The sequence below is a fragment of the Apodemus sylvaticus genome, chromosome 21 (genome assembly GCF_947179515.1).
Source record: "Apodemus sylvaticus chromosome 21, mApoSyl1.1, whole genome shotgun sequence".
Classification (NCBI taxonomy): domain Eukaryota; kingdom Metazoa; phylum Chordata; class Mammalia; order Rodentia; family Muridae; genus Apodemus; species Apodemus sylvaticus.
In genome coordinates, this window is record NC_067492.1 from 178,979 (window position 1) to 206,308 (window position 27,330).

The 27,330-nt window shown below is 36.1% G+C and overlaps 1 protein-coding gene across 2 annotated transcripts in view; it reads left to right on the top strand.

The window, feature by feature from the left end:
* The window catches only part of LOC127672032 (coiled-coil domain-containing protein 7-like), a 75,782-nt gene extending 50,892 nt beyond the window's left edge, over window positions 1–24,890 (top strand). Inside the window, exons 7-14 of one of the 2 annotated variants that reach the window (XM_052167211.1) lie at window positions 2,112–2,184; window positions 4,434–4,464; window positions 4,839–4,928; window positions 5,527–5,535; window positions 9,446–9,516; window positions 15,308–15,362; window positions 21,843–22,028; window positions 24,849–24,890. In XM_052167211.1, coding sequence (XP_052023171.1) covers window positions 2,112–2,184; window positions 4,434–4,464; window positions 4,839–4,928; window positions 5,527–5,535; window positions 9,446–9,516; window positions 15,308–15,362; window positions 21,843–22,028; window positions 24,849–24,890 — 557 coding nt within the window. The remainder of the gene's footprint in view (window positions 1–2,111; window positions 2,185–4,433; window positions 4,465–4,838; window positions 4,929–5,526; window positions 5,536–9,445; window positions 9,517–15,307; window positions 15,363–21,842; window positions 22,029–24,848) is intronic. The other variant, XM_052167210.1, reaches the window with a different exon arrangement.
* Window positions 24,891–27,330: the final 2,440 nt, after the last annotated feature.

Sequence of the window (27,330 nt, forward strand, 5' to 3'; positions counted from 1 at the left end):
GCCTGTTTTCATTACCACATATGCATATATTGCACGGTTTTTATTACCCCATTAGGCACGTATTACACCTGTTTTTTTTTAAACAGAGCATTGAATTCACAGATCCTGAATGCTCAATTATATTTTTACCTCATTTACTTCTTAGTTTGGGGAGTTTCATACCCACTGAATTTTTCAAGTAAGTTACTTGAATAGTCTATAAAATACTCTTAAGAAATACTCTTAAGAATTATTTTAAAATGTATAGGTTGTTATACAAAGGATTCCAAGAATTAAATCACATTTTTAACCATTGAGTAGTGACATAGAATAGACATATTTATTAGACACCAATATAACATTACCTGGTTATTATGATTATAAAAATAGCCATTCCTCATCCTGAACATCCAAACCAGCAGGATCTCCATGACACAGGGCAACAACAGAATATTCAAGAGGAATCCCTGTGAGGGTCCAGTATTGTTAATGTAACAGAAGCCATAGGCCTTGAAACAGACCAGTGACTTACTGCAATGAACATTTGCAATTAAAGATGAGTGGATAAATGGTTATACTGCGTGATACACTGTAACACACTTCAACTCCCACAACAAGATGGTTTTCGGTGTTTTTGTATTTATTTTATCTTATTATTTTCTTTTGTGGGAGAGGTTGCAAAGGGTAGAGAGCAGATACAAAAGTATGGGGGAGATAAATGGGATTGGGGTACAATATGTGAAATTCACAAAGAATCAATAAAAAAGTTTAGAAAAAGAGCCCATATAGATTAGAACACATGGTATGATTGGCACAATGCAAGTGCTCTTAAGGGAGTAACAGTGATTATTCTGTATTCTTTTCTTTTTTCTTTTCTTTTCTCTTTTCTTTTCTTTTCTTTTCTTTTCTTTCTTTTCTTTTCTTTTCTTCTATGCTTTGCTTTGCTTAACTTTGCTTACTTAACTTTGCTTTGCTTTTTTTTCCCCCCCAAGACAGGGTTTATTTTGTGTAGCCTTCACTATCCTAGCTCTGTAGTCAGGCTGGACTCAAACTCTTAAGAGAGTTTACCTGGCTCTGCAATTGCTAGGATTAAAGGTGTTTGCTAACACTGACCTTTTTTTTTACTTATTTACTTATTGTTTAAATGGAGTCATTTTCTGTTTTGTTGTTTTTTATTTTTAAGATTTACATATACATATATACACACAAACACATGAGTACACTGTTGCTCTCTTCAGACAGGGCATCAGATTCCATTGCAGATGGTTGTAGGCCACCATGTGGTTGCTGGGAATTGAATTTAGGACCTCTGGAAGAGCAATCAGTGCTCTTAACCTTTGAGCCATCTTTCCAGCATCCTCTTTTTAATGTTTTTTTTTTTTTTAAGATTTGCCTATTCATGTATTTTATGTATATATGTATATAAGCGCTCTGTATGTATATCAGAACAGGGAATCTAATCCCAATACAGATGGTTCTGAGTCACCATGTAGTTGTTGAGAATTAAACTGAGAACCTGTAGAAGAGCAGTCAGTGCTCTTCACCTCTGAACCATCTTTCCAGACCTGTATTATTTATTTTTTTAGTTTTATTTTATCTACTTTTTACTGACTGTCTGTATCAGTCATAAGGCATTCTTTGCTACAGTAGAACTTTAGCATTTCTTTTTACTTTTCTATTAAAGTTTATGCTTATGTTATCTATCTGTTCTTTTATGTTGCCAGTTTTTCCCTAGGTAATAAATACTGATAATTAATTGTTTAAAATTCCTGCCTGATAACTTAAAAACATCTACTATATCTGAAATCCTGTGCACATAGTTGCCTATCTCTTCAGAATATGGTTCTCCCTACCCACTCCATCCTCTGGGTATGCCTTATATCATGCATATTTTCTATTGAAATCTCTCTATTTGAAAGTTCAATTTTCATATTAAAATTTCTATTTCAAATAGAAAACTGAAATTTTCTATGGAAAGCCAGAGATGATATATAAGAAAAAGTAAAATAATGTAAATATGGTTGAAAGAATCATGTTACCTCCTTGTGATTATTTAGTTTTCTAATGTATATCAGTGAACTGTATGATCATATAACTTCAGCTATTATTCACCTTTATATATTCTGTAATAGGAACTCCTTCAGTGACTAATCGGGTGAATAAGATGATGAAAATATTTGAAAATCAGACAACTATGTTAGAGAAGTAAGCTTTGCAAATAATTATTTCTTATTTTCTACTTATAAAATTGAGTGCACAGAATAAAAACATTGGGAGCATAGATGAGAAATAAGGCCTTCATCATAATCTGACCGTTTTGTTCTAATTAATTAATTAATTAATTAATTCACTTTATGGCCTGATCAGAGCTCCCCTTCCTCCTTTTCCCTCCCCCATTTCCTACCCCCTTTTCCTCAAAGAAGGGGAGGCCATCCATTGATACCAACCTACCCTGATACACCAAGTCCCAGTAGGACTAAGTGCATCCTTTCCCACTGAGGCCAGAGAAGGCAGTCCAGCTATGGGAAAGGGATCCAAAGCAGACAACAGAGTCAGAGATAGTTCCCCCTATAATTGTTAGGGGGCTAAAATGAAGAACAAGCTGCACATCTTCTACCAATTATAGTGAGCCTAGGTCTATCCTGTGCATGCTCTTTGGTTCATAATTTAGTCTCTGTGAGCCCCCAAAAGACAAAGTTAGTTTAGTCTGTACGTCTTTTTTGTGGTATCCTTGAACTATCAGGCTCCCTCAGTCCTTCCCCCAAGTCTACCACAAGACTCCTTGAGCCCCCACTTAATGTTTGACTGTGGGTCTCTGCATCTGTTTCATTCAGCTGCTAGATCCTCATTCTAGATTCTCAAAACACAGTCTGAGATCCCTGATAGGTCCCTGTCTGCAAGTAATTATCATTTATCATTAATAATGTTAGGGGTTAGCTCTTTCCCATAGGGTGGGTATCAAGTTGGGCCAGTCATTAGTTGTCCATTCCCTAGATACCTATTCCATCTTTATCCCTGCACTTCTTGTAGGCAGGACAAATTTTGGGTCCAAGGTTTTGTAGATGGGCTATTGTCTGCCTCCTTCAACTGCTACTCTGAACTGGCTAAAGAAAGTAGAGTCTTTAGGCTCTATATCCACAGTTGGTAGAGGGCTCAGCTAAGGTCGCCCCCATAGTCTCCTGGATACCTCCTATATCCCTGGGATGCCCTCCCCCTGATTTCTGTTTTCTCTCCTAGCCTCCTCCAATCCCTGAAAAAGGGAAAGAGGATAGGTAAGAGTTTAGATGGAGGCAGCTGGAATGGGGGGATCAAGTCAGGAAGTAGACGGGAGAGGGGATTGTTTGAAGGAATATGGGTAGAGATGGCCATAAAATCAAGGGGTATTGGGGGGCTATTGCCAATAGAGTAACACAGGGTGTATCAACCACTCCAGGGCAGGCCTCATACTCAGGAGAATTCTTCCTATATAATGAACTCCACCGCTTTTTGCTTGTTTGTGCTGCTAATTGGTTACAATTTGATGGGTTTTGCTTGTTTATTTGTTCTCTTTTTATATTTATTTTTTGGTGGTGCTTTATTTTATTTTTATTTTTAGATACTTTATTGTACTGATTTTTTTTTGTTCTTCCCATAAAGAAAGTAAAGTTGGGTATGTAGGGAGAAGGGTCTGAAAGGACCCAGGGGGAGGGGAAGAATATGGTCAAAGTATATTTGAATTTAAAAATTGTTTTAAACAATAGAAACATGATTAAAAGATAAAACCAGCTGACCTCCTATGCATATGTATGCATTTGTCTTAATTTGGATCTTATTGCTATGAAAACACACCATGACCATAGCAATTCTTATAAAGAACAACATTTCACTGGAGCTGACTTACAGTTTCAGAGGTTTAGTCTATTATTGTCATGGTGGGGAACATGGCAGCATCTAAGCAGATATGGTGCTGGAGAAAAAAGAGAGTTATATATCTTGACCTGCAGGCAGCAGAAAGAACTGTGTGCCATTCTGGGCATAGCATGGGTGCAGGAGACATCAAAGCCTATTCCCACAGTGACATTCTTCCTCCAATAAGGCCACACCTCCTAAGAGTGCCCTTCCCTATAGGCCAAGTATTTAACCTCATGAGTCTATGGGGAGGCAGACCTACTCAAACAATCACATTCACCTCCCTGGCCATGTGCACCTGTAGTCATGACATAATGCAAAAATCTGCATGTCTCTGTCTCCTGAGTGTTGGGATTAAAGGCATGTTAATTAGAGAGTAATGTTGGTGGATATATGTAGGAAGGATCCTGGCAGGAGTCTAGATTTTGGCTATAGCACAGGAGGAGGTTGTAAGACTATGAAGAGAGCAGTTGTTAAAAATCTTTTTAAAAAGACATAAATGTGTTCCATAACTTGAAATATGGATATATTTAATATAGTATAGTTACTTTTGATCTGTTTTTCAGAGCTCTAACTGAACAGAGTGTAATTGAGTCTGTAAGTATAACATTCTTAATTTGATATTGCACTTTGTCCTTGAATTTTGAAGAGACTCTAGAAATAACCATTTTCTCCCATTGTAATTAGAGATATGCACTCACTCAATTTACCCAGATTGTAAACTAGAAGGAATTGCGGGTTATTTTTCACTTTATTGACATCAAGGTCATTCAGAACGATTTCTGAAATACTAAGTTGGAATCTATTTCTTATCTAGATATATTGATCCCAATGGCAGCTTAAAAATTAATGACAGTGACCCACTCTTTTTTCCTTCTTTAGTGAAGTTATTCTTAAATTAATAACTAAGTATTGAAGTAAACCTTATGTAGATGCTCAATTTTAATTGTAATTACTACATTTGTCTTTAGAAATATAAACAGATGGAAACTGATTTTCAAATGTTAGTATTGGAGAAAACCCTGCTGGAAGGTGAAATACGAAGGCTGAGAGAGATAGAGGTTGGTACATGTAACTGATAAAATGACATGCAGCATCAGTATCACACAGATGGGACTCAAAATGACAGTTACTTGTTTTATGACACGTTTCTATCAGTCATAATTTTTAGAAGCTCTAATTCAAAACCTTAAATTAATGTTCTAAATTTCCATATTAACTATCAGACCCATAAGTATGAAAACAGAAACAGCTTAATCATTGTAACAGACAATTTTTTATTTTAACTTTTGTTTCTTTATTTATTATTCTCCCATGAAATACATCCCAACTGCAGCTTCCCCTCCCTCTACTGCTTCTAGTCCCTCCCCCATCACCCTTCTTCCCCAGACCCACTCTTCTGTTTCCCTTCAGAAAAGAGCAGGCCCTTTCAGGGATGTCAACCAAACATGGCAAGAAAAGATGCAATAAGACTAGGTATGCATAAGCCCTCATATCAAGGCTGGACAAGGAACCACCACATTGATTTCCATGGTGGATATACATGTTTGCACTCCACCCACCCCACCCCCACCAATGGAGCAGTGTTCCTCTTGCTCTTCACCAGCATAAACTGTCACTGTGTTATTAATCTGAACCGTTCTGACAGGTGTAAGATAGAATCTCAAAGTCATTTTGATTTGCATTTCCCTGATAATTAAAGATGTTGTACATTTCTTTAAGAGTTTCTAGGCCATGTAAGATTCCTCAATTGAGAATTCTCTATTCAGACCTGTATGCCATTTTTAATAGGATTGTTTGGTTTATTGATGTCTAGTTTCTTGAGTTTTTTAAAAATATATTTTGTATATGAGCCCTGTCTTGGATGTGGAGTAGGTGAAAATCTTTTCCAATTCTGTAGGCTGTAGTGTTGTCCTACATGGTGTCTTGCTGGGGACTACCCTACCTTTTAGGGACTGGTACTGGGTAATCGTCAACACAGTGTTGGATCAACAATAAAGACTCTTATAATTTTTATTACTTATGCTTAAACACATACTATTCTCTTACTCTATAACTCAGATGACATGAACTCGCTAGGGACCTTGCCTCTCACAGCTCACCTATAGCAGACCATGCAAAAATGATGGGCCATCTCCAAAGAAGTAACCTGCCAGCCTTTGCCTTTCCTAGATGACGCCTGACAGTGTCCTTTACCTTACAGAAGCTTTTCAGTTTCATTAACTCCAGTTTACTGTTGACTTTAGTGCCTACACTGTCCATGTTTTGTTTCAGAAATTGTCTTCTCTGCCAATGCATTCAAGGATATTTTCTACTTTCTCTTCTATCAGGATCAGTATGTCTGGTTTTATGTTGAGGTCTTTGATCCAATTGGACTTGATTTTTGTGCAGGGCAATAAATATGGATCTATTTGCATTCTTCTACATGCAGACATCCAGTTTGACCAAAGCCATTTATTGGAAATTCTTTATTGTTTCTAATGGGTATTTCTGGCTTCTTTATTAAGAAGAAAACAGGTGTACATAGGAGTGTTGACTGATTACATTGATTAATGTATCTTTTTTAATGCTAACACCATGCATTTTTTTATTATCAGAGTTCTGTAGTACAGCTTCCAATCAGTGGTAGTGAGTTGAATTTACAAGTTCTCTTATTGTTCAGAATTGTTTATGTTTTTACATAAGAAATCGAGTATTGTCCTTTCAAGGTCAACAAAGAATTGTGTTGGAATTTTGGTGAGGATTGCATTAAATCTGTAGATGGCTTTTGGTAGGATGGCCATTTTAACTATATTAATCCTACCATTTCATGAGCATGAAAGATCTTTTTATCTTCTGATATCCTCTTCAGTTTCATGAAAGACATTTACATGGCAAATATTTAAATTTGTAAAGTTTTTAGTGAATGAGAGAGTCAAAATTTTTGTTTTTCCCCCAACCTCTAGAGCTGAAGACTGAACCTAGGACCTTTTGGTTATTAGACAAAAACTACCACTACACTAAATCCATAAACCCCAAGTCTTTCAAATGCATTTTATATTCTCTATAACTTTTTATTATACCAACTATAGCTATAATTAGTTAACTATAGTAACTAGAGTGAGTAGAAATTAGTCCAGTGCCAATGATAAAAGAAAATTTGTTTTCTCTTCTTACCATTTTTACTCATGTTATAAATCTAAACTATAGGCAAGAGTCAGATACAGGAAATTGTTATGAACCAGTTAAATCATTATATTTATAGTCAAAACACTATTTTGGATTTTCAGAGGCTTTTTTTTTCTTATACTGTACTGCAGGCTTGCTAAGAACTCATTTCAACCCACCTGCCTTGATCTTCCAAGTGCTGGAATATCATGCAAGGAACATTGTGTCCCATGGAATACTCTTGAACCCACTTTGTTGGTTACTTGATATTTCTTTGAGATTGGAGGAAAAAGCAGAAATTATTTTCTTTTAATAACCTCTTATTAAATATTTATAGGTCTATACTATGCATGAGTTTTATAGGAAACATCTTCAAAAGCACAGCAGGTTATTTGGGGACTATAATAGGTCTTGTTAAAATTCACTACTATGTTTCCTTTTTTTCTGTGTTTTTTTATTGTTAATATTCTTGTTATAGAGACAGTGTCTTCTGTGTTCAGCCTGGCCATAAACTTACTGTGTAGATGAGAATGATTTTAAATCCCTGATTGTCTTGATTTCATCCCCTAAGTGCTGTATTTACAGATCTGTACCACTGTTTCTGTTTCTGCCTTTTTGTTTTAAAATCAAGGTTTCTCTGTGTAGCCATACTGTCTTCAGACATGATCTGCAGACCAGGATGGCCTTGAACTCACAGACATCTCTCTGTGTCTGCCACCCAAGTACCAGGATTAAAAGAGTAAACAACCACCACTACCTGGTTCTAAGTTTTTATTTTTGAGAAATTATTTCATCTTATGTTTAACTTGTGATAAGTTTACTACTACTGTACATTTTTGTACATTGGGGGTTTTAAAATATAAAATAATAATATACTGTCTTTGTTTTTATTATCTATAATTTTAATAATTGTTAAAATTATTTCTCTATATTCATGTATAAAGAAATCTGGTTCTGCAGAGTAGTTATTAGAATATTAGTAGAATATTTTGTGTAGGTATAGTGATATGTATACCTACAAGTCTATCATTTGAGAAGCTGAGGCAGGAAGCTTTTATCCAGTCTAGATCCACTTAGATACTGTCTCAAAAATGCTTTAAAACATGTGTTCAATGATGATAAAATGATAGTTTTAGATGCAAATTTGTTCCAAATATGTTATAAAATTTGAGTATAATTTGAATTTTACATTTGTGTGTGTTATTACATTGCAGCAAACACAAGTTGAAGGTAGCTTTTCCAGTGTCTTAAGGTTTTCTTGCTATGAAAAGACACCATGACAATAGCAACTCTTATAAAGGAAAACATTTTAATTGGGACTGGCTTGCAGCTTTAGAGGTTTAGTCCATTATCATCATGGTGAGAGGCATGGCAGCATGCAGGTAGACAATGTGTTGGAAAAAGAACTGAGAGTTCTACATCTGGATCTGCAGGCAGCAGAAGGAGACTGTGTGCCACACTGGACATAGTTTGAGCTTAGGACACCTCAAATACCACCCCCACAACAACACATTTTCCACAATTAGGCCACATCTACTCCAACAAGGCCACACCTCCTAATAGTGCCACTTCCTATGGGCCAAGCATTCAAACATATGAGTATATGGGGACCACAATTATTCACACCATTACAGCTAGCTCAATGATTCTCAACATACAAAGTCTCACACAAGCCACATCTGGTATTTCAACTTTCTTTGCAGTTTCAGATAAACCTGTTTTCACTTCAGGTTCAAGCTCTACATATGAGTTTTCTACATATGATTTCAGAATCATTCACCTTAGTTTTTAAATGTATTACTGATGGTATTTTTGTATGATGTCATCCTAATGAATTTCTCCATGTCCCCCTGCATCTATTGCATGTATAGCACAATAGGATGACTTTCAGGAGCCATAGACCACACCACAGCAAAACTGAAAAGCCTTCAGAGGAAATTAATTATTTTAGTGTGTGACATTCAGTGTATGTATACAGAGGATAGAGATCATTAGTAAAGTGCTCACTGCAGAAGCATAAGAAACTGAACATACATTACCAGAACCCATGTTAAAAACTGGGTGCAGTGGTGCTTCCATAACTCCAGCTCTGGGGAATAGAGATAGGCAGTTCCCAAGAACTTGCTGACTAGCCAGTCTAGCCAAAATGGTGAAGTCCATGTTGAATGAGAGACTCTGTTTCTAAAGATTAAATGGAAAATAACAGAAAAAGACCTCTAAGCTCAACGCATGTGCATATGCAAGTATACCCCCTTTAAGTACAAATAGAAATAGCCTAGGTATATTATTAATTTTGCTTTGTTTTGGTTCAGATTAATTCCCCTAAAAAGGTAGAATATTCTCAGGGTAAAGGGGAAATCTGAGCAGCATATATTGCCATGCACCTCTTATAACTTATGCTATCTTTATTTTGACATGTTCACAATTATAGAAAGCAAAGAAAGAAGAGCGAACCAAGAAGTCCGGAAAACCAGAAAAGAAAAAAGTTAAAGATAAAGAAAAGTATGGCATGAAGATATATGATCTTTTTCTTCCTCAAGTTGTAAAAATGTACCTTAATCACAGTTTTTTTAAATAAAAATAAAAAGTATATAGTTTTAAATCAGGCCAGGATATGACTGGAAAAAGTCAAAAAGGAAAAAAACAAGGAACTGTTACAGGATTAGAGGTGGTGAGTGAACTGCGAGAGGTAAGGGGTTCTACTAATTACTACTTATTATATTACATACATACTACTTAAAAAAGTCATTAAATCCCTATGGCTTAAGTGATAAACAAATAACTTTTCTCAAGTCAACTTTTTAATGCCATGATTAAAATATAAAGTAACTGAGATTTTGAAAGTGTACTTGTCATTTTTCTTCCCTGAACATATTTCTTCTTTGAAGAACTTCTACATCTGACAAACTTCCACAAACTGGCCGGATATAAAATTAATGCAAACAAATCAGAAGCCTTCCTTTAAACAAATGATAAAAAGGGAAACAACAGCCTTCACAATAGTCACAAATAATATGAAATATCTTGGTGTAACTCTAACCAAACAAGTGAAAGAGCTATATGACAAGAACTTCAAGTCTCTGAAGAAAGAAATCAAAGATGACCTCAGAAGATGGAAAATTCTCCCATGTTCATGGAATGGTAGGATTAACATAGTAAAAATGGTCATCCTACCAAAAGCAATCTACAAAATCAATGCATTCCCCATCAAAATTTCAACACAATTCTTCACAGACACAGAAAGAGCAATTCTCAACTTCATATGAAAAAACAACCCAGGATATGGGAGGCTCTGCTAGTGCATGACAAATACAGAGGGGGGACATGCTCAGCTAGCCATTGAACTGAGCACAGGGTCCCCAATGGGGGAGCTAGAGAAAGGACCCAAAGAGCAGAAGGGGTTTACAGTGCCATAGGAGGAACAACGATATGAGCCACCCACCACTCCCAGAGCTCCCAGGGACAAAAGCATCAACCAGATAGTACACATGGTGTTACCCATGGCTCCAGATGCATAGGCAGCAGAGGATGGCCTTCTTGGACATCAAAAGGAGGAGGGGCCCCTGGTCTTGGAAAGGCTAGATGCAGTAGAGTAGGGGAATGCCAGGACAGGGAAGCGGGAAGGGGTTGATTGGGGAATAGGGGAGAGAAGATGGCTTATAGGACTTTCTGGGGCAGGGGACAGGAAAGGGGAAATCATTTGAAATATAAATAAAGGATATATCTAATAAAAAATAAGGAAAAAGGAAAGAAATAAAAAGGAAAAAAACCCAGGATAACAAAAATAATTCTCAACAATAAAAGAACTTCTGGGGGAATCACCATCCCTGGCCTCAAGCTGTACTACAGAGAAATAATAATAAAAACTGCATGGTACTGGGATGTAGACAAACAGGCTAATAATAGAAAGAATAGAATTGAAGATGCAGAAATAAACCCACATACCTATGGACACTTGATCTGTGACAAAGGAGCCAAAAGCATACAATGGAAAAAAGAAAACATCTTCAACAAATGGTGCTGGTGTAACTGGTAGTCTGCATGTAGAAGAATGCAAATTGATTCATATTTATCTCCTTATACAATACTCAAGATCAATGGATTAAGGACCTCCACATAAAACCAGATACATCCAATCTATGAGAAGAGAAAGTCGAAAATAACCTCAGATGCATTGGCCCAGGGAAAAATTTCCTGGATAGAACACTCAGGCTCAGGCTTTAAGATCAATAATTGACAGATGGAACTTCATGAAACTGAAAAGATTCTGTAAGCCCAAGGACAATGTCAATAGGACAATATGGCAAACTACAGATTGTGTAAAGCTCTTAAAGCTCTTCGTGAACCCGACATTCCACAGGTGTCTAATATCCAAGACATATAAAGAACTCAAGAAGTTAGATACCAACAAACCAAATAACCCAATTAAAATGGGGTACAGAGCTAAAGAGAGAATTCTAAATGGGAATCTTGAATGGCTGAGAAGTAGTTAAATGTTCAACATTCTTAATCATCAGGGAAATGCAAATCAAAATGACCCTGAGATTTCACCTTAAACCTATCAGAATGGCAAAGACCAAAATTTCAAGTGACAGTACTTGTTGGTAAGGACATGGAGAAAGAACAACATTCCTCCATTGCTGGTGGGATTGCAAATTGGTACAACCACTCTGGAAGTCAACCTGGCAGTCCCTCAGAAAATTGAAGATAGCTCTACGTGAAGACCCAGCCATATCACTCCTTCAGATATACCCAAAAGATGATCCATCATACCACAAGGACACATGTTCCACTATGTTCAGAGCAGCTTTATTTGTAATAGCTAGAAGCTGGAAACAACCCAGTTGTCATTCAACTGAAGAATGGATACAGAAAATATGGTTTATTTACATAAAATATGAAAATATGGTTTCATATTTTCAGCTACTAAAAATGAGGACATCATGAATGCATGGATACCTGCATCATCCATTTGAAGGTAAATGGATAGACCTAGAAAATATCATCCTGAGTGAGGTAACCCAGACCCAAAAGGACATGCATAGTATGTACTCACTGATAAGTGAATATTAACCAAAAAATTCAGAACACTCATGATACAACTCACAGAACTTAGGAAGCTTAAGGAGAAGGGAGGCCCAAGAGTGGATACTTGAAACCCACTTAGAAAGTGAACAAAATAATCATGGGAGGCAGATGGAGGGAAGAACCTGGGTGGGATAGGGGAAAGTGGAGGGAAAAGGATGGGGCAGAATCAGTTATGTGGAGAGACAGGAGGGTTGCCCAGATGGTGAGGAGAATGAGTTAAAATATGCAGTAGTCGGGGGTGGGGGGATAGGGGACAGGAGGGAACCATTAGAGCATCCCAAAGACTTGGCATGTGAGAGGCTACTTGAACTCAATGGAGATGACATTAGCCAAAAAGTCCAACATCAGCAAGATGGAACCAGAAGAGACCACCTCCAGTAGATAAACATGGCCCCCTTTTGGAGGCATGGGGCCACAAACCCATCTTCAAAATTTTTATTTTATTTATTTATTTATTTATTTATTTATTTATTTATTTATTTATTTTTGTGGCACACACCTTTAATCCCAGCATGAGGGAGGAAGACACGAGTGGATCTCTGAGATCAGCCTGGTCTATGGAACAAGTTCCGGAAAATCCAGGACTACACAGATAAACCATGTCTCTAAAAACAAAACAAACAGAAAGAAAGAAAAGGAAAACATGAAACCAGGGTCTGTAAAGAAAGCATGACCTTTATGGAGGTCCTGACATTGTAAAAGCAAGCTATGCAGTGGTTTCTTTCTGCGTTTGATGCTCTCCCCATCTCTCTCCTTCCCTCTCTCTAACTTTTATTGATTCTTTGTGATTTTCATATCATGAACCCCAGTCCCACTCTTCCCAGTCTCTTTGTATCTGCCCTCCACTCTTGTAACTTCCAGGTTCCTGCCCTGTTTGAGTTCCTGAATTGACTGCCTTCAGTGATGAACACATTTATGGAAGCATAAGACAAACATGTTCCCCTTTCCAAGTTGCTTTGGTCATGGTGTTTCATCACATCCATAGTAACTCTGACTAAGAGACTTATTGTATAGACTTATTGTATATGTAGGATAGAGTTATTTTTTTTGTATTTTTTAAAATTTTCTATATTCTACTGGGCAGTAGTGGTGCACACCTTTAATCCCAGCACTTGGGAGGCAGAGGCAGGTGGATTTCTGAGTTCGAGGCCAGCCTGGTCTACAGAATGAGTTCCAGGATAGCCAGGGCTACACAGAGAAACCCTGTCTTGAAAAAAATTTTTTTTCTATATTCTTTGTTTACATTCCAAAAGCTTTCCCCTTTCCCAGTCTCCCCCCCCCATATATCCCATAAGTCCTCTTCTCTCCATCCATTCTCTCTCTATATATGAATCCCTTTAATCCCAGCACTCTGGAGGCAGAGGCAGACAGAGGCAGAGCTAATTCCAAAACAGCCAAGGTTACAGAAAACCTATCTTTTTTTTTTTTTTTTTTTCGTTTTTTTTCGAGACAGGGTTTCACCCAGAATTGTTCCTGTCTAAAAGAAGTTCAGGGACAAAATGGAGCAAAGTCTGAATGAAAAACGGTTATCCAGTGAGTGGCCCAACTTGGGATCCCATGTGCACACATCAAATCCTGACACTATAACTGAAGCCATATTGTGCGTGCAGACAGGTACCTGGGCATGGCTGTCCTCTGAGAGGCTCTACCAGCAACTGACTGAACCAAATGCAGACACTTACAGCCAACTATTGGACTGATGTCAAGGACCCATATGGAAGAGTTAGAGGAAGGACTGAAGGAGCTGAACAGAATTGCAACCCCATAGGAAGAAGTACAGTGTCAACTAATCTGGACATCTCAGAGCTCCAAGAGGCTATGCCAAAAATCAAGGAGCGTACATGGGCTGGTTAATGGCCTCAGGCACATACAAAGCAGAAGACTGCCTTGTATGACCTCAGTGGGGAAAGATGCACTTAATTCTGTGGAATTAAGAGGATGCTGGTGGGGATGAGGTGGGAGTGGGTTGGCAGGTCGGGGAGCACCCTCTCAGAGGCAGGTGAAGTGAAGGGGGAAGGGGTAAAGAACCTGGGAAATGAGAACCAGGAATGGGGACAACTTTGGAGCATAAATAAATACAACAATTTTAAAAAATAAGATTGAAGTATTAAAAGAAATATAGCAGGAAAAGACTTGTGTTGACTCTTCCTCACCAGCTAATGCTCTAAGCTTGCAGACTCCCTAAGTCAGTTCTCCAGAATTTATTCTCTTCCTACTACAGGCTTTAATAATGTTTAGTTTTATAAAACATTAGCCATCTTGGTGAATAAATTATTATAAAGGGCTTTAATAATGAATATAAGTATAAATTGATTATTATAATTCAAATTTGCTTAGTACGTCATTTAAAATAAAGTTTTTAAATAAGTCCATGAATGTTTATAGAGAGCTTTAGTTTCTGGAAAGAATTTTATTAGATAAGAAATTTGTCCTTTGAAGAAGAAAAATGTTCAGGGAAGAAAAATAAATAGTACACTTTCAAAACTTCAGTCATTTTACATTTTAATCATAGCACTGAAAATTTGGCTTGAGAAAAGTTATTCATTTGTTTATCACTTAGGCTATAGGGAGCTAATGACTATTTTAAATAATATGTATGCAATGTAATATGTAGTAATAATAACAGCAGCAGCAGCAACGGTGGTAGTAAGTAATGTATGAGAGGCTGAGGAGTTGTCTTAGCAGATAAAAGTGCTTGATACATAAGCCTGACAACTTGAGTTTGATCCCTGGATGAAACACATAAAAGCCAGATGCAGTGTCTATAATCCCATCGATATTATGGGGAAATAGGAGACAGGAACTGGTCATGTATAGAGTGCAATGGAAGAAACAAGAGACAATGCCTCAAACACAAGGTAAAAGCAAAAAATTGCCTCTTTAGAAATAAAAGATACTGCTACTTTTTTAAAAAAAAGTTGTCTTCTAGCCATCAAGCATAAACTATGTCATGAGCTCTTCCTCTATTCTCAATCTCTCTGACCCTGTCTCTGTGTCTCTGCCTCTCCCTCCCTCTCCCTTTCCCCCTCTCTCTCCCTTACTTCCTTTCTCCCTCTTTGTGTGTGTATGTGTGAGTGTGTATATGAAAGGTAATAAAAGTATGAATTTCTTTTAAGATTTTAAGTGGTCTGAAGTTTTTTGGAAAGCAAAGCACTGATGTGTTTTCAAATATCATGATTTTTTAAAAAAATATTTTTAATTACAGGAAATTATCTCCAACCAGAGAATTTAAATCACTTGAGGAACTGCTTCAAATTCAAGTAAGATATATCATATGAGTCTATTTCTGTAATAATTCACTAAAATTATCTTTTGCATGCCACTTCTGATTTGAATCATAAGTGCTCCATTTTGATGGGTCATCTGCCTTTTTGGAACTCTGCTGTCCTCTGAGGTAGCTGAATCCCATCAGAAGCCTAACTATATTTCTGGTTCTTTGCCATACATTTCTTTTCCAGTTTCCAGGTCCTACTAAGATCCCTGACTGGTGATTAGAGATTTGTGTTTTGTCTTCATTGTTAACTTGGTTTTATTTTAGTAGATAGTGTTTCCTCTCATATTTCAATAAGAATCATGTATTTTGTGGCTATTGTGAAGGGGGTCATTTCCCTAATTTCTTTCTCAGCCTGCTTATCCTTTGAGTATAGGAAGGCCACTGATTTGCTTGTGTTGATTTTATAACCTGCCACTTTGCTGAAGTTGTTTATCAGCTGTAGGAGCTCTCTAGTGGAGTTTTTTGGGTCACTTAGGTAGACTATCATGTCGTCTGCAAATAATGATAGTTTGACTTCTTCTTTTCCAATTTGTATCCCTTTGACCTCCTTATGTTGTCGAATTGCCCGAGCTAGTACCTCAAGTACAATATTGAAAAGATAAGGAGAAAGGGGGCAGTCTTGTCTGGTCCCTGATTTCAGTGGCACTGCCTGATGGCTACTTTAAGTTTTCTATAATAATTTTAAGATCAGGATTGTTTTGAGGTATCTTTCTTGGTTTTTTTTTTGCCTTAATAGTAAGTCCATTTTTAGTTTTATAATTGTTTCATGAATATTATAATGTGGTTTTGATACTCCAGGATCTAGTATGTCCCTTTGATGATTAGTATTTTTTCTTTTATTATATCATGAACATGATTGTGTGTAAGTGGAAATAATATACCTATCCAGCCATTTATTTACTTTGTGTATGTTGTTCACAGCTTAGAGGGAGGGATGGACATATTTCGTACAAAATTATTGGGTCCTTAATTTCTGTTTCCTTCTTTGTGTAATATTAATTGAGCCTTTTCAGGTTAAGATTGTCCCAGACAGTGCCCTTGCTTGTAAGTTATGAGCTTGTAAGTAAGACAGAGACTTTTTGTAAGCTTTTGGGGTACCTTACATGGGTTCAAGTAAGCCTTACTTCCAAACTGAAAACCATGAAATCAGGAATCCTGTCTAGACCTTCTTTTCCTCCATGGGCCACTTATCCTTGTTCATACATGAGTGTTGGTGCTTCTGTTCTGTGAAGTGTACAGGGTTAGATGTGGCACAGATTGTCCTCAAGGAGCCCCATACTTGGGGCTTTAGATATAGATCTCAAACCATTATATACTGTAGGTTTCCTATATGTATAACTTATTTCTGCTAAGCCTAAACTATATTAGATATAAAAAAATGGAGATTCTTCTAACAACACTTCAACCATTTCCACTTAAATATTTCAGACCTAAAGAAAATGTAATGAATTGTTTCATTTAAAATAGTTCTAATTTACAAGATTCATGGTAATTTTGAGTGCGAGAAATCAACAGGAAGCTATAGCTTGAAGTTGTATCCACCACTGCATAGGAGTACTTTGCAACTGTATTCAGATATCATACTGGCAATCTGTGTGTTTGAGACATGTAATAACCACAAAAACTACATCTGAAAAGTACCAGAATAAATATTGTTGTTTCTCTTTACCTCCTAGAAAGAAGCAGAAGCCCTGAAAACAGAGAAGAAAACCCTTCAGGAACAACTAAAATGGGCTTTAGAGGTGAGGGTATACAGCAGCAAGCTAAGATAATGCCCAGTTATCTTATATATTCAGATTGCGAATTTCTAAATGAATGCTTGGATCTTATCAACTGAGTATATCTGTTTACACACACACACACACACACACACACACACACACACACACACACACGACACCACACACACATACATATATAATACATTGCTGCACATAGACATTTATACCTGTAAATAGAGTAATAGACCATGATGTTCTTTCATATCTAGAATAGCAATCCAGAATGAAAATGTCTTTCTTCATGAAGAAAGCAATCTCTTTAAACTGGTGATGATACACAATCTACTTGGATGTAAAGCGCTACTCAGAGGCAAGAGAGATGGCTCGGTGATTGAGTGTTGTCTGTCTATATTGACTGAGGTTGTATCCCTTTATTCTAACTGGGCTGCCTTCTCTAACCTCTATAGAAGAAGATGGGGGGGGTGGAAGGGGAGGAAGAGGAGATGAGAGGAAGAGACTGGGGGAGAGGGAAAGGGGAAGTCATTAGCAGAATGTGAAGTAAATATGTTGTCAGAAGTCATCTAGGAAAGGCTAATGCTTGCAAGTGAGTTTTCTGGAGATGGCCCAGAGTTTTGTATGACCTGCAGTGGATGACCTCTGAGATGTAGGGTTCTTAGAGACTTCATCCCAGGATTGCTTCTTGCTTCTGATATGCCCTTTTCTGCCACTATCACACAGTATATTGATTCCTGGGCATCTGCCCACCCTATTGGGCAAATTTCCAGCAGAGCAACATCAAGGTGTACTCTCATATAGTAATGCTTATAGAGATGATTATATATGATTTCACAATTTTTGATAATGATTTCATAGTTCTTAAACTGATGAAAGAACTCTTAAATTGATACAAGTAATCTCAATCACCCTATAGATGAAGCTGCATATAGAATTCTGTAAACCTTCATGTGTCATGGGCCAATTTCACTAGGATAAGAAAGTAGGCTTGAAACAAAATTGTGATCGAGGAAAAACATTTATTCTATGTCAGGTCCAAGAGATAAAGCAAGGCCCTGTGAAACTGTTAATTCAAACTTAGAATTAAACACTGCTTTGTACTTACTATTAACATCCTTCTGTAATACCCCTTTTATATAAAATTTCATTTATGAGGTAATTTTATAATAGAACTTTTCCCCATCTACCAAATATAAATACATACGTACACAGACACTCACACATATCCGTGTGTGTGTGTGTGTCTAGGTATTTGTGTATGTATGTAAGTAAGAATTAACATTTGTGGAGTTGCTTAAATAGGTGGTTGGGCACATCGAAGTTTGTGTGCATGTGTGTGTGTGTTTGTGTACATGTTTATGTGAGTGCTTTAATTCTCCCTTTCTTCCTTTTCTTTTTTCTCTGGCTCATGAACAATTAATGAGCTTCAAACCTTTTGCCTGTCCAGCCAGGGACTCTTGAGCCACAGAGAAACTAATAAGTCTTTTTACTTAATCCCTGCTCCTATCAATAGGAGTTAATTACCAGAAGCCAGAGGCTTTGGCCTTAGAATAGCAAAGGCTTAAGGAAGAAAAAAATTTATCAAAAGTAAGCTACTTTGGTCCCTGCAATGGCCAACACCACCCTTTGCTACCTGCCTCAGTACCTGGTATTGTGGCTGATCTGAGGCAATAAATAATTTAATAAAAAAGGAATACACCTTTTTGAGTGTTTCCCCCCCCGCCCCCCCGCAACACAAACAAAGAGTACATACTGTTCTTGCAAAATACTCGAGCTTGGTTCCCAGCCCTTGCTAGATGGCTTACAACAGCCTTTATCCTCAGCTCCAGGGGGTCTAACACACTACTGGATTCCACAAGCAACTGCACTCAGATGTGCACATATACAAATCAGGTGCCCATGTACATGGGTAAGAAGGAAGGAAAGAAAAGAAGAGAGGAAGAGAGAATTGGCTCTTGTCCTTCCCATTAAATTTAATACAATGAGTATGTTGAATGTTTCTGCTCTTTCTCAAATTCTAGCCAAACAAAAATTAAAATGAGATATAAACATTTCATAAATGAACACAGAAAACTATAAGTACTTACAGTCTATATAACTTTTTAAAAAAAATAAGATGATTCACTAATTATATATTTTTAAGAAGAAGCTGTGAACACAGAGTCTGGGTTTTAGAATAAAACAGTAAATAGAAAAGCAATAGGTTTTTTTTGTCCAAGATGTTTATTCAATTACATTATTCAGGATATGTAATGCAAAAAAATGAGAATGATGTAGGATAACATTTAACAAAAGTACAGGTAGGTTTTTTTTTTGAAAGGGTCATAGATGAAGAGTGACAAAAGACAATTTTTCTGATTTCAAAGTTCTGTATTATCAGCTCATAAATGCAAATGCAATTATTTTTGAGCATAAGAAAACTACTATAAGATGCAAGAGACAAGAACCTTGGTTGTGTAAAAGAAGAACAATTCATGCAGTTATCCTCATCCAACATGAATGAATACTGTAAGGTTTCAGTGATAAAAAGCATTTCCACTTCTGGTGCTGAATGTAAAGCAGGGATGCACTAAATTAATATGATAATATAGTATTTAACAACTTTTAGTACTAAAATTTCTTATAGAAGAATAAAATAGTCACACTGAGTAAGCATTTATGGAAAAATAGGCTAATACAGTACGGATTGTTTTAAAGTACCAGAGTTAAAAATGAACATAAATGATAATCGAGTGATATGTTATTGTCTAGCCATAGAGTGACCAGTGTGGGTTGCATGCATCCCAGCATAGCTGTGAATGTGATGACAAGATCATCATGTCAGTGTTGCTTTCTGTTGCTGCTATAAAACACTGGCCAAAGCAGCCTGGGAAGGAAAAGGTTTATTTGGCTTACATGTCCTGATCACTGAGGGAAGTCAGGACAGGAACTCAAGCAGGGATAAAGGCAGGAGCCAGGGAGGGAACTGCTTACTCTCTTGCTTGCTGCTTTTGCTCAGCTAGCTTCCTTGGACCTCCTACCTATGGGTGGCACTACCCACAATGGGCTGAAGCCTACTCTATTAACCATTGATCCAGAAAATGCCCACAGGAATGCCCACAGGCCAATTTGATGAAGGCATTTCTTCAGTTGAGGCTCTCTTTCCCCAGGTGATTCTAGTTTCTGTCAAAAAGACAAAAACTAAATATCACATTGTGAAAAGAGCAGGCAGGCATCCTGGTAAAGCAAACCTTTCTGAAGATTATTATCCAAAAGATGAGTTTGAGTTTGCTAAGTTTACATCTTTTTTATTTTATTTTATTTCATTTCATTTTATTATTTTATTTTATTTACTTTAAGGGTATGGTTGTTTTGTCTGTGTGTCATGTGCGTGCAATGCCCTCAGAGGCTAAAAAATCACTCTAGATCCCTTAGAGCTGGAGTCATGTCAGTTGTGAGCTACCATGTAGATTTTGTAAATGTAAATTCTGAGTCTTTGGGAAGGGCATTCAGTGCTCCAAACTAGTTAGAAATATCTCCAGCATCCCCTAAATTTACAAATTTGAAGTTGTAAATTATGGTTTGAGTTGTGCCCAACCTTGATCTCTGGTTTGTAAGTTATAAGGGCCTAGATTTTCTATCACAAATATTAGTTGCTCTGCATGGCTCAGGAAGAGCATGCTCTGGAATTGAACATCATAAAAATGGGAATCTTGCCCAGGCACATGTATACAATATAGATAGTATCAAATATTTTTATGAAGATATTTCATAAACTTCCTTGAGAAGCACAAGAAACCCAAATAAGAAAATCACGATTGAAAAACAAACATGCTCAATAGAACATTGATCATTAAATTTCACTTTAAAAATAATGCTTGTTACCTACAATTTTGTTAAAAGTTAAGAAACAGATACTTGTGGGTATATGCCAAAGTGTACAATCTTTTCCTTATTTCTATGATATCAGCATGAATTGTTAACTTTTTTGGAAGGAAATATTCAGTGAAAGTCTTGGGGAAATGTAACCATTTCATTTATCAAGTTTACTAATAAAAGTTTATCCTAAAGAAAAAAACTGTACAAAAACCTTCAATTAAGGTTAAGTATTAATTTTAATAGTTAAAGGTTTGAAATGACCAAAATGTTCACTGGTAAAAAATTTGAAAAATTGAAAATGCCATTTTACTAAATAATTCAGATACCTATTTTTGTGACTATATATTTTTGCTATAAAAATATTTCATTTTGAATAAAAAGACCATATGTGTATAGCATAATATAGTATATGTACCATTAAATGTATATTCATAAACATACCATAGAATTGATATAAATATTAATTGACTTTTCTATGTGATGAGGGATTTTTGTTTGTTTTATTGGTATGAATTTTCTTTTTCAAGTTTTTTTTGTAGAACAAATTCTGATGCTTTGTGTTGCAAACAGCCCCTTAGAAATCTTTTTAGGGTGCTATTGCTCATCATGGCCTTGACGATGGTAACTTGGGAAAATACCTGGGTTTTGTTTCAATAATATAAAAATGGGAGAATTTTTAATTCTTTTTTTCCAACATGCAAATAATTTTATTAATTCTAACAGTAAAGCTGTTGAGTTATATTAGATGGTTTAATTTAACTCTGTCAGGTTAGTTAGAGAGAATGTAGGTGTCAGTGTGTACAGATTCCTGAAGTATGTTCTATCAGAGGAAGATGTTATTTAAACCTGACAAACTGATTTCTCACAATCAGGAAGCTGAAAGAAATAAGACTCAACTCGACTTCGTCCTACATCAAAAGATGGAGACATTTAAAGAAGAGCAGAGTAAAACAAAATTGGATCGGGCTCACAGTAAATCAAAGGTTAAGGGTGAAGAGTCAAAAGATTCCTTACCAAAGAAGAGTGACACACAGTTGAGTGGACAAAAGAAGGATCAGGTGAGGAAGAATCTTACCAAAACAGTCAGTATATGATTCACAGTAATTTTTTCATATCTTTCTTACTTTATTTGCATAAATTACTTTTTATTTATTTGGAGTTTTAATTTTTACCTTTTAGATGTATGAATTAATTGTCATTTTAATTAACAATTATAACAACAATTTTGGGTAATAATTTAAGTATATTTTTGAGAACAGGAAGAAAATAGTTTTAAAAAACTAAAGATAGTCTGCTTAAAATGGATAAAATTCAATACAAATGCAAAATTTTAGAGAAGAATCCTAAAGAATATTTTATTTTGTTCCTGTAGCACTGTGGATTCAGAAGCTTTATTCCTCCCTAACCCAAAAATACCTTCTTAAACTTTTTGCTGGGTTTGTTTGGTCTGATCCTTTCCCAGGATCTGGACCTCTTCTTTGATTAGCCCCCAGGTCTTTGTGCATACTCACGATGATATTCATATTGTATACTAAAGTGTACCTTCCACTGTAGTCACACAGGTTTTCTGTAAGTCAGTGGAAAGTACTACGTATTCTACCATGTTCAGGCCCTTCCTTGTTTGTTCCTTGTACACATTTTCCCCATATTTTCTAAAATTTTTCTAGTAAAAAAAAAAGAGATAAAGAATTAAATATACAATTTCATTTAGATATTGTTAGCTGTATAATAAATTCCCAAGGAACTTCATGGCCCAGACAGCATACATGATTATCTTAATTTATAGACTAGGATACAGGAGTGCAACCACCTGAAAGTTGTAACAGTACCAGGAAAATGTCATAGAAGGCTGTCTATAAAAGTCTTTCTTCCCAACCTTACAACAGCTGGAAAAACAACAATGAAGCTACAAAGTCAGAGAGATATGAGACACACAAATATAGGACATGCTTGATCTTCGAGTTGACATGTCCTCAATCTAACCATATCCTCTGCATTGGAAAAGCTTCATTTTCTAATGAATTGTTGGCTATGGCAAGACCATACACGAGAAGGCAAAATCACTGGCATGAATACCAGGCTGAGAGCATGCTCATCAATTGAGAGGCTGCATGCTGAAAACAGAGTCAGTGAGATTTGGAAGCCTAATAAATTTATCAGTTTAGCTTACAATACTCAAAAGGAAGAGTCATGAAAAATTAAGATTTTAGGTAAGGGTAAGTCTGTAATTTTGTAGAAAACAAATGATGAATTGCTAAAACAGGTAAATTATTCTTTGTTAAGCCCATAGTTAAAAGGTAGTTTTTGTATATGGTAAAGAAAGTTATTCCTGTTTCTGTTAAAGTCACTCTCTTGGTATTCTAGTACTCTCAGCTGGCTGTAACACTGTTACTATCCAGGTTAAATTTTGTGTCTGATCTGGGACATCAATTCTTGAATCTTGATTTCACATAGGTGTCTCTGTGCCAGGAGATAAAAAATGTAAAACCAAACAGCAATAAAGGAAAAATATGGCATCTCTACTACCGAATGCTAGCTTCTGCTTTATATAAAAACTATTGGGTGATCTCATTAATTGATGGCAAAAAGAGCAGCTGGCTTGCAATATTGCTTAAATTAAGTAAGGGGCCAGTATTGCTATTATTTCTGCCAATGACTAGACACAAATATCTGCCAATCCTTAATTAATGGGATATGATAACACTTTAAAAAATGAGTGAGTATAAAATGACATGATGTTCAGGAACAACTTAACATATGTAATTTGTTAGCACTGTGCAACACTGTACTGCGTGGTTTTGCTGGTCCTTTTAGCTCAGCCATAGTTCTCTGGATGGTTGTATGAAATCTTTTTTGACATATTAGTGCTCAGCTACTCCTGCAACAAACAGAAAATGTGAACTGGCTCTACCATACAAATTCAACACTGAGAGTAGACCAGGGTCAGTATCTGTTGGAGAGAGTTATCTGCTATCATTAATGTGTCCAGGCATATAGAATCTTTACCATTGTACAAGTTGCTTCTGGCACCACATTCAGCCTCAGCACACAGGACTGACCTGAGGAACTTTGCATTTGCCACATTTAACTTGAAGGAAGATTAGAGATGCAGACTGGCAAAGTATCTAGGAAAGAAAGGAAACCATTTTGGTGAACTGCCAAAAGTCTTGCTGTAGGTGGTTAAAGAATGTTCATATGAAAGAAGCAAAGTTAGGTGATGTTCAGGCCTGAAGTGACACTGTGTCAACATCTATGTTACAGAAACATACTATTACTATTGAAAAGATTGTGTATATTAATAAAAACATACTTGTTGGGCACAGGTTTCAGTTTGATCAGATACCTCACTAAATTTTCCAGTATGCATTCTTAATATATATTTTAAATTACATTTTTAAAACACCAATGTTGGTACATTAGCATAATAAACTATAGCAAGTGTATTTAAAATAATATAGTTATAGATACTTTTAAAATAATTTTGATCTACTAAAATTATATTTTAAAACCCTGTAGACTTTTAATTAAGAAATACAATTTCAGTACCAGCTATTCTTTAATCTCGACCTATGCCAAAATATAATTTCTCAGCCTTTGTAATATATTTGTCTTATATGACTGTCATATTAAGAAAACCCTTTTGATGGCCTGGAATGATGCATGCCTTTAATCCTATCACTTGAGGGGTCAAGGCAGACAGATCTCTATGAATTCAAGACAAGTTTGGTCTACCTAAGCTTCAGGCTGGCCAAGGCTTTAGAGTTGAGAACCCATCTCAATAACAATAAAGTGGGATGGGCAGGAAAATTACCTTGAATATATTTTATGTGACTCATTTTCAACATTGTCTATGTATTTGCTATTTTATCTCATTACAGATCTCATCTGATCGAAGTAAAAGGTCAGTTGGTGAAAGGTAAAACAGTTTTTATTTGTTCTGTGTTTTCACAGTTTACTAGTTACATACCTAAGGGAAAAAATAGCAAACCGACTCTTTGTATCATCACTTGCTCTCGTGCTCTTGGACAACTCACTTTTAATACAAAATGTTTGAAACTTTAGATGTCAAAAAATTGGAAACTAGGGGGAATTAAAAACTCGAAAGTTTAAAATAGCTTTAAATTAAGAGTTAGATTTAAAGTATTATTAGACTTCTGAAGTGATAGCTGACTTATTTTTATTTAGTTACCAAAATGCAGGACCTAGATCTAAAAACAACTCAAGATTCTGTCTTTTGTTGTCCCAGCCATTTACATCTTGGTACATATGGGAACATGAAACTAGTTGAGTTGCTTGATTCACCCAAATGAATGTTATAGTTTTCCTTCTTGAGTCTCTTTGAAGATCATACTGTGATTATTACCAATCCTACTCAGTTAGGGAACAGTGCTTCTAAGGCAATAGATTCTTTCAGAGGAGTTAGGGTGCTATATTACTGAGTCAAAATAAACTGTCTGCATTTCCCCCTTAATTATACAAAGCTTCACACATAAAATATTTACTTTGATTACCTTGCAAGAATTAGAAGAGAATACCTGATTGTGTATTCTTCTATGTTGCATTACTACTGTAGATTTTCTAGATCACTGGCCCAGGTCAATTAGCGAGGATTTAGCCTTGATTTTAATGTTTGTACACACATATATTTTTCAAGTGTGTAATTTTCTATTGCAGAGATCATTAGACATTACTCATCATTTTTCCTTGTTATCTTACTGTGAGAAGGACTTCTAATTTGTTCTTTTACATTTAAAAATGCATAGTCAGCATTATAACATTGTAAGGTCATAAGAAAAAGTATTGATAATTAAACCCCTTGTGGAATCCTGCTCAGCTTAAGAACTGTGTGGAAAGAGAAATAAAGCAGTGTATTGTCATACTCATGCTTAGATTGTGGTGAGTGCACCATAGTTCTATGATTTCTCTAAAGAAACATGATAGACTGTAGGCTTTTGAAATGCCACACTGTCTGCATCTGTCACCTAAAAATATTTAATATTTAATATTGTTTTAGTATTGAGCCTTGAATTACTGCTAATGAACCCATTGGCTACCTTGGTAAACCACATCTTGGAAAATAGAGACATTGACTTTAGGGGACCTAATGAGATAGGGGGTTTCTGAGGGGAAAACATTTAAAATGTAAATAAAGAGAATAACCAATAAAAAAAATCATATAGCAGCTTTCTAGTCTCAGTGAAGGCATTAGTAAAGCAGTCTCAGGCTGGACACAATTCTCCATGCCTTTAATCCCAGCTTTCAGAAGTAAGAGGCCTGAGGAACTCTGTGTTCTCAAGGTTAGGCTGCTCAGTGTAGGGAGTTCCAAGCCATCCTGGGTTACAGAGTGGGATCCTGTTTAAAGTAATTAAATTTACTTGAAAAAGCAAAACTTACTCACCTGCTTTTATGCCTTTAAATAATTTCTCGGGAGATGTTACACTCTCACTTTTATCAGTGAATCAGATTTGAAACTTGTAATCGAGACAAGTGAATGAAACAAGAGATCACTGGGGCTGATAGGTAATATGGAGCATATTATCAGGAAAGAACCCAACCCATTGTATGATTCCCAGATTATTGTAATTAATTTCTATTCAGTTTGTTTTGGATGTAGAAATTATCTATGTCATGCCAAAACTCTGTTGGGCTGCAAGGTATATAAAAGGCTAATAAATACATAGCTATTGTCCTTGCTGCATGAGAAGTAGAAAAAGGCAAATAATATATATGCAAAAGAAGTTGAGTGTGGTGTGGCACATCAGAGAGGATGAATCATCTTTGGCTAGACTGAGAATTATATGGTATTTAATTTCAGAGGGAATGGAGTTGGCCTTCACTGGGCAATATTATAAAAGATGTTTCCATATGGATAGATCTTGAGGTCTTCATGAGATTCTGCATAAGGTCCACAAGGAAAAGCTCAGAAACATGTTTTGCCCAATAACAGCTGTATTTTAAATATTGTTAAATATTGTTAAATACGTTTAAAATTCAAACTTTTAAGCACATAGCACACAGTATTATTCACCAACCTTCATTTCGGGTTACTACTTAAATTGAAAGAGAATTTGTGAAGTACTTTGAAAGATCCTAGACCTTCTGAGAGTCGATGGGACAGAAGGATATTCCATCTCAGCAGATATAGGACATTGCTTTGCAATAAAGAAAAATGTTCTTCTTTTGGCATAATTAGCACTTTATTTTGGCTTTGAGAATGAGTTAGTGACAAATATTTGATCAGACAACAGATTTTAATAGTTTGTTGTCTCACATACATGCATTGATATTTTTTCTAAAATGTTTTACAGTGAGATTCACATGTTTAAGATATGAAAATGTAAACTATTTCTCGATGTTTCA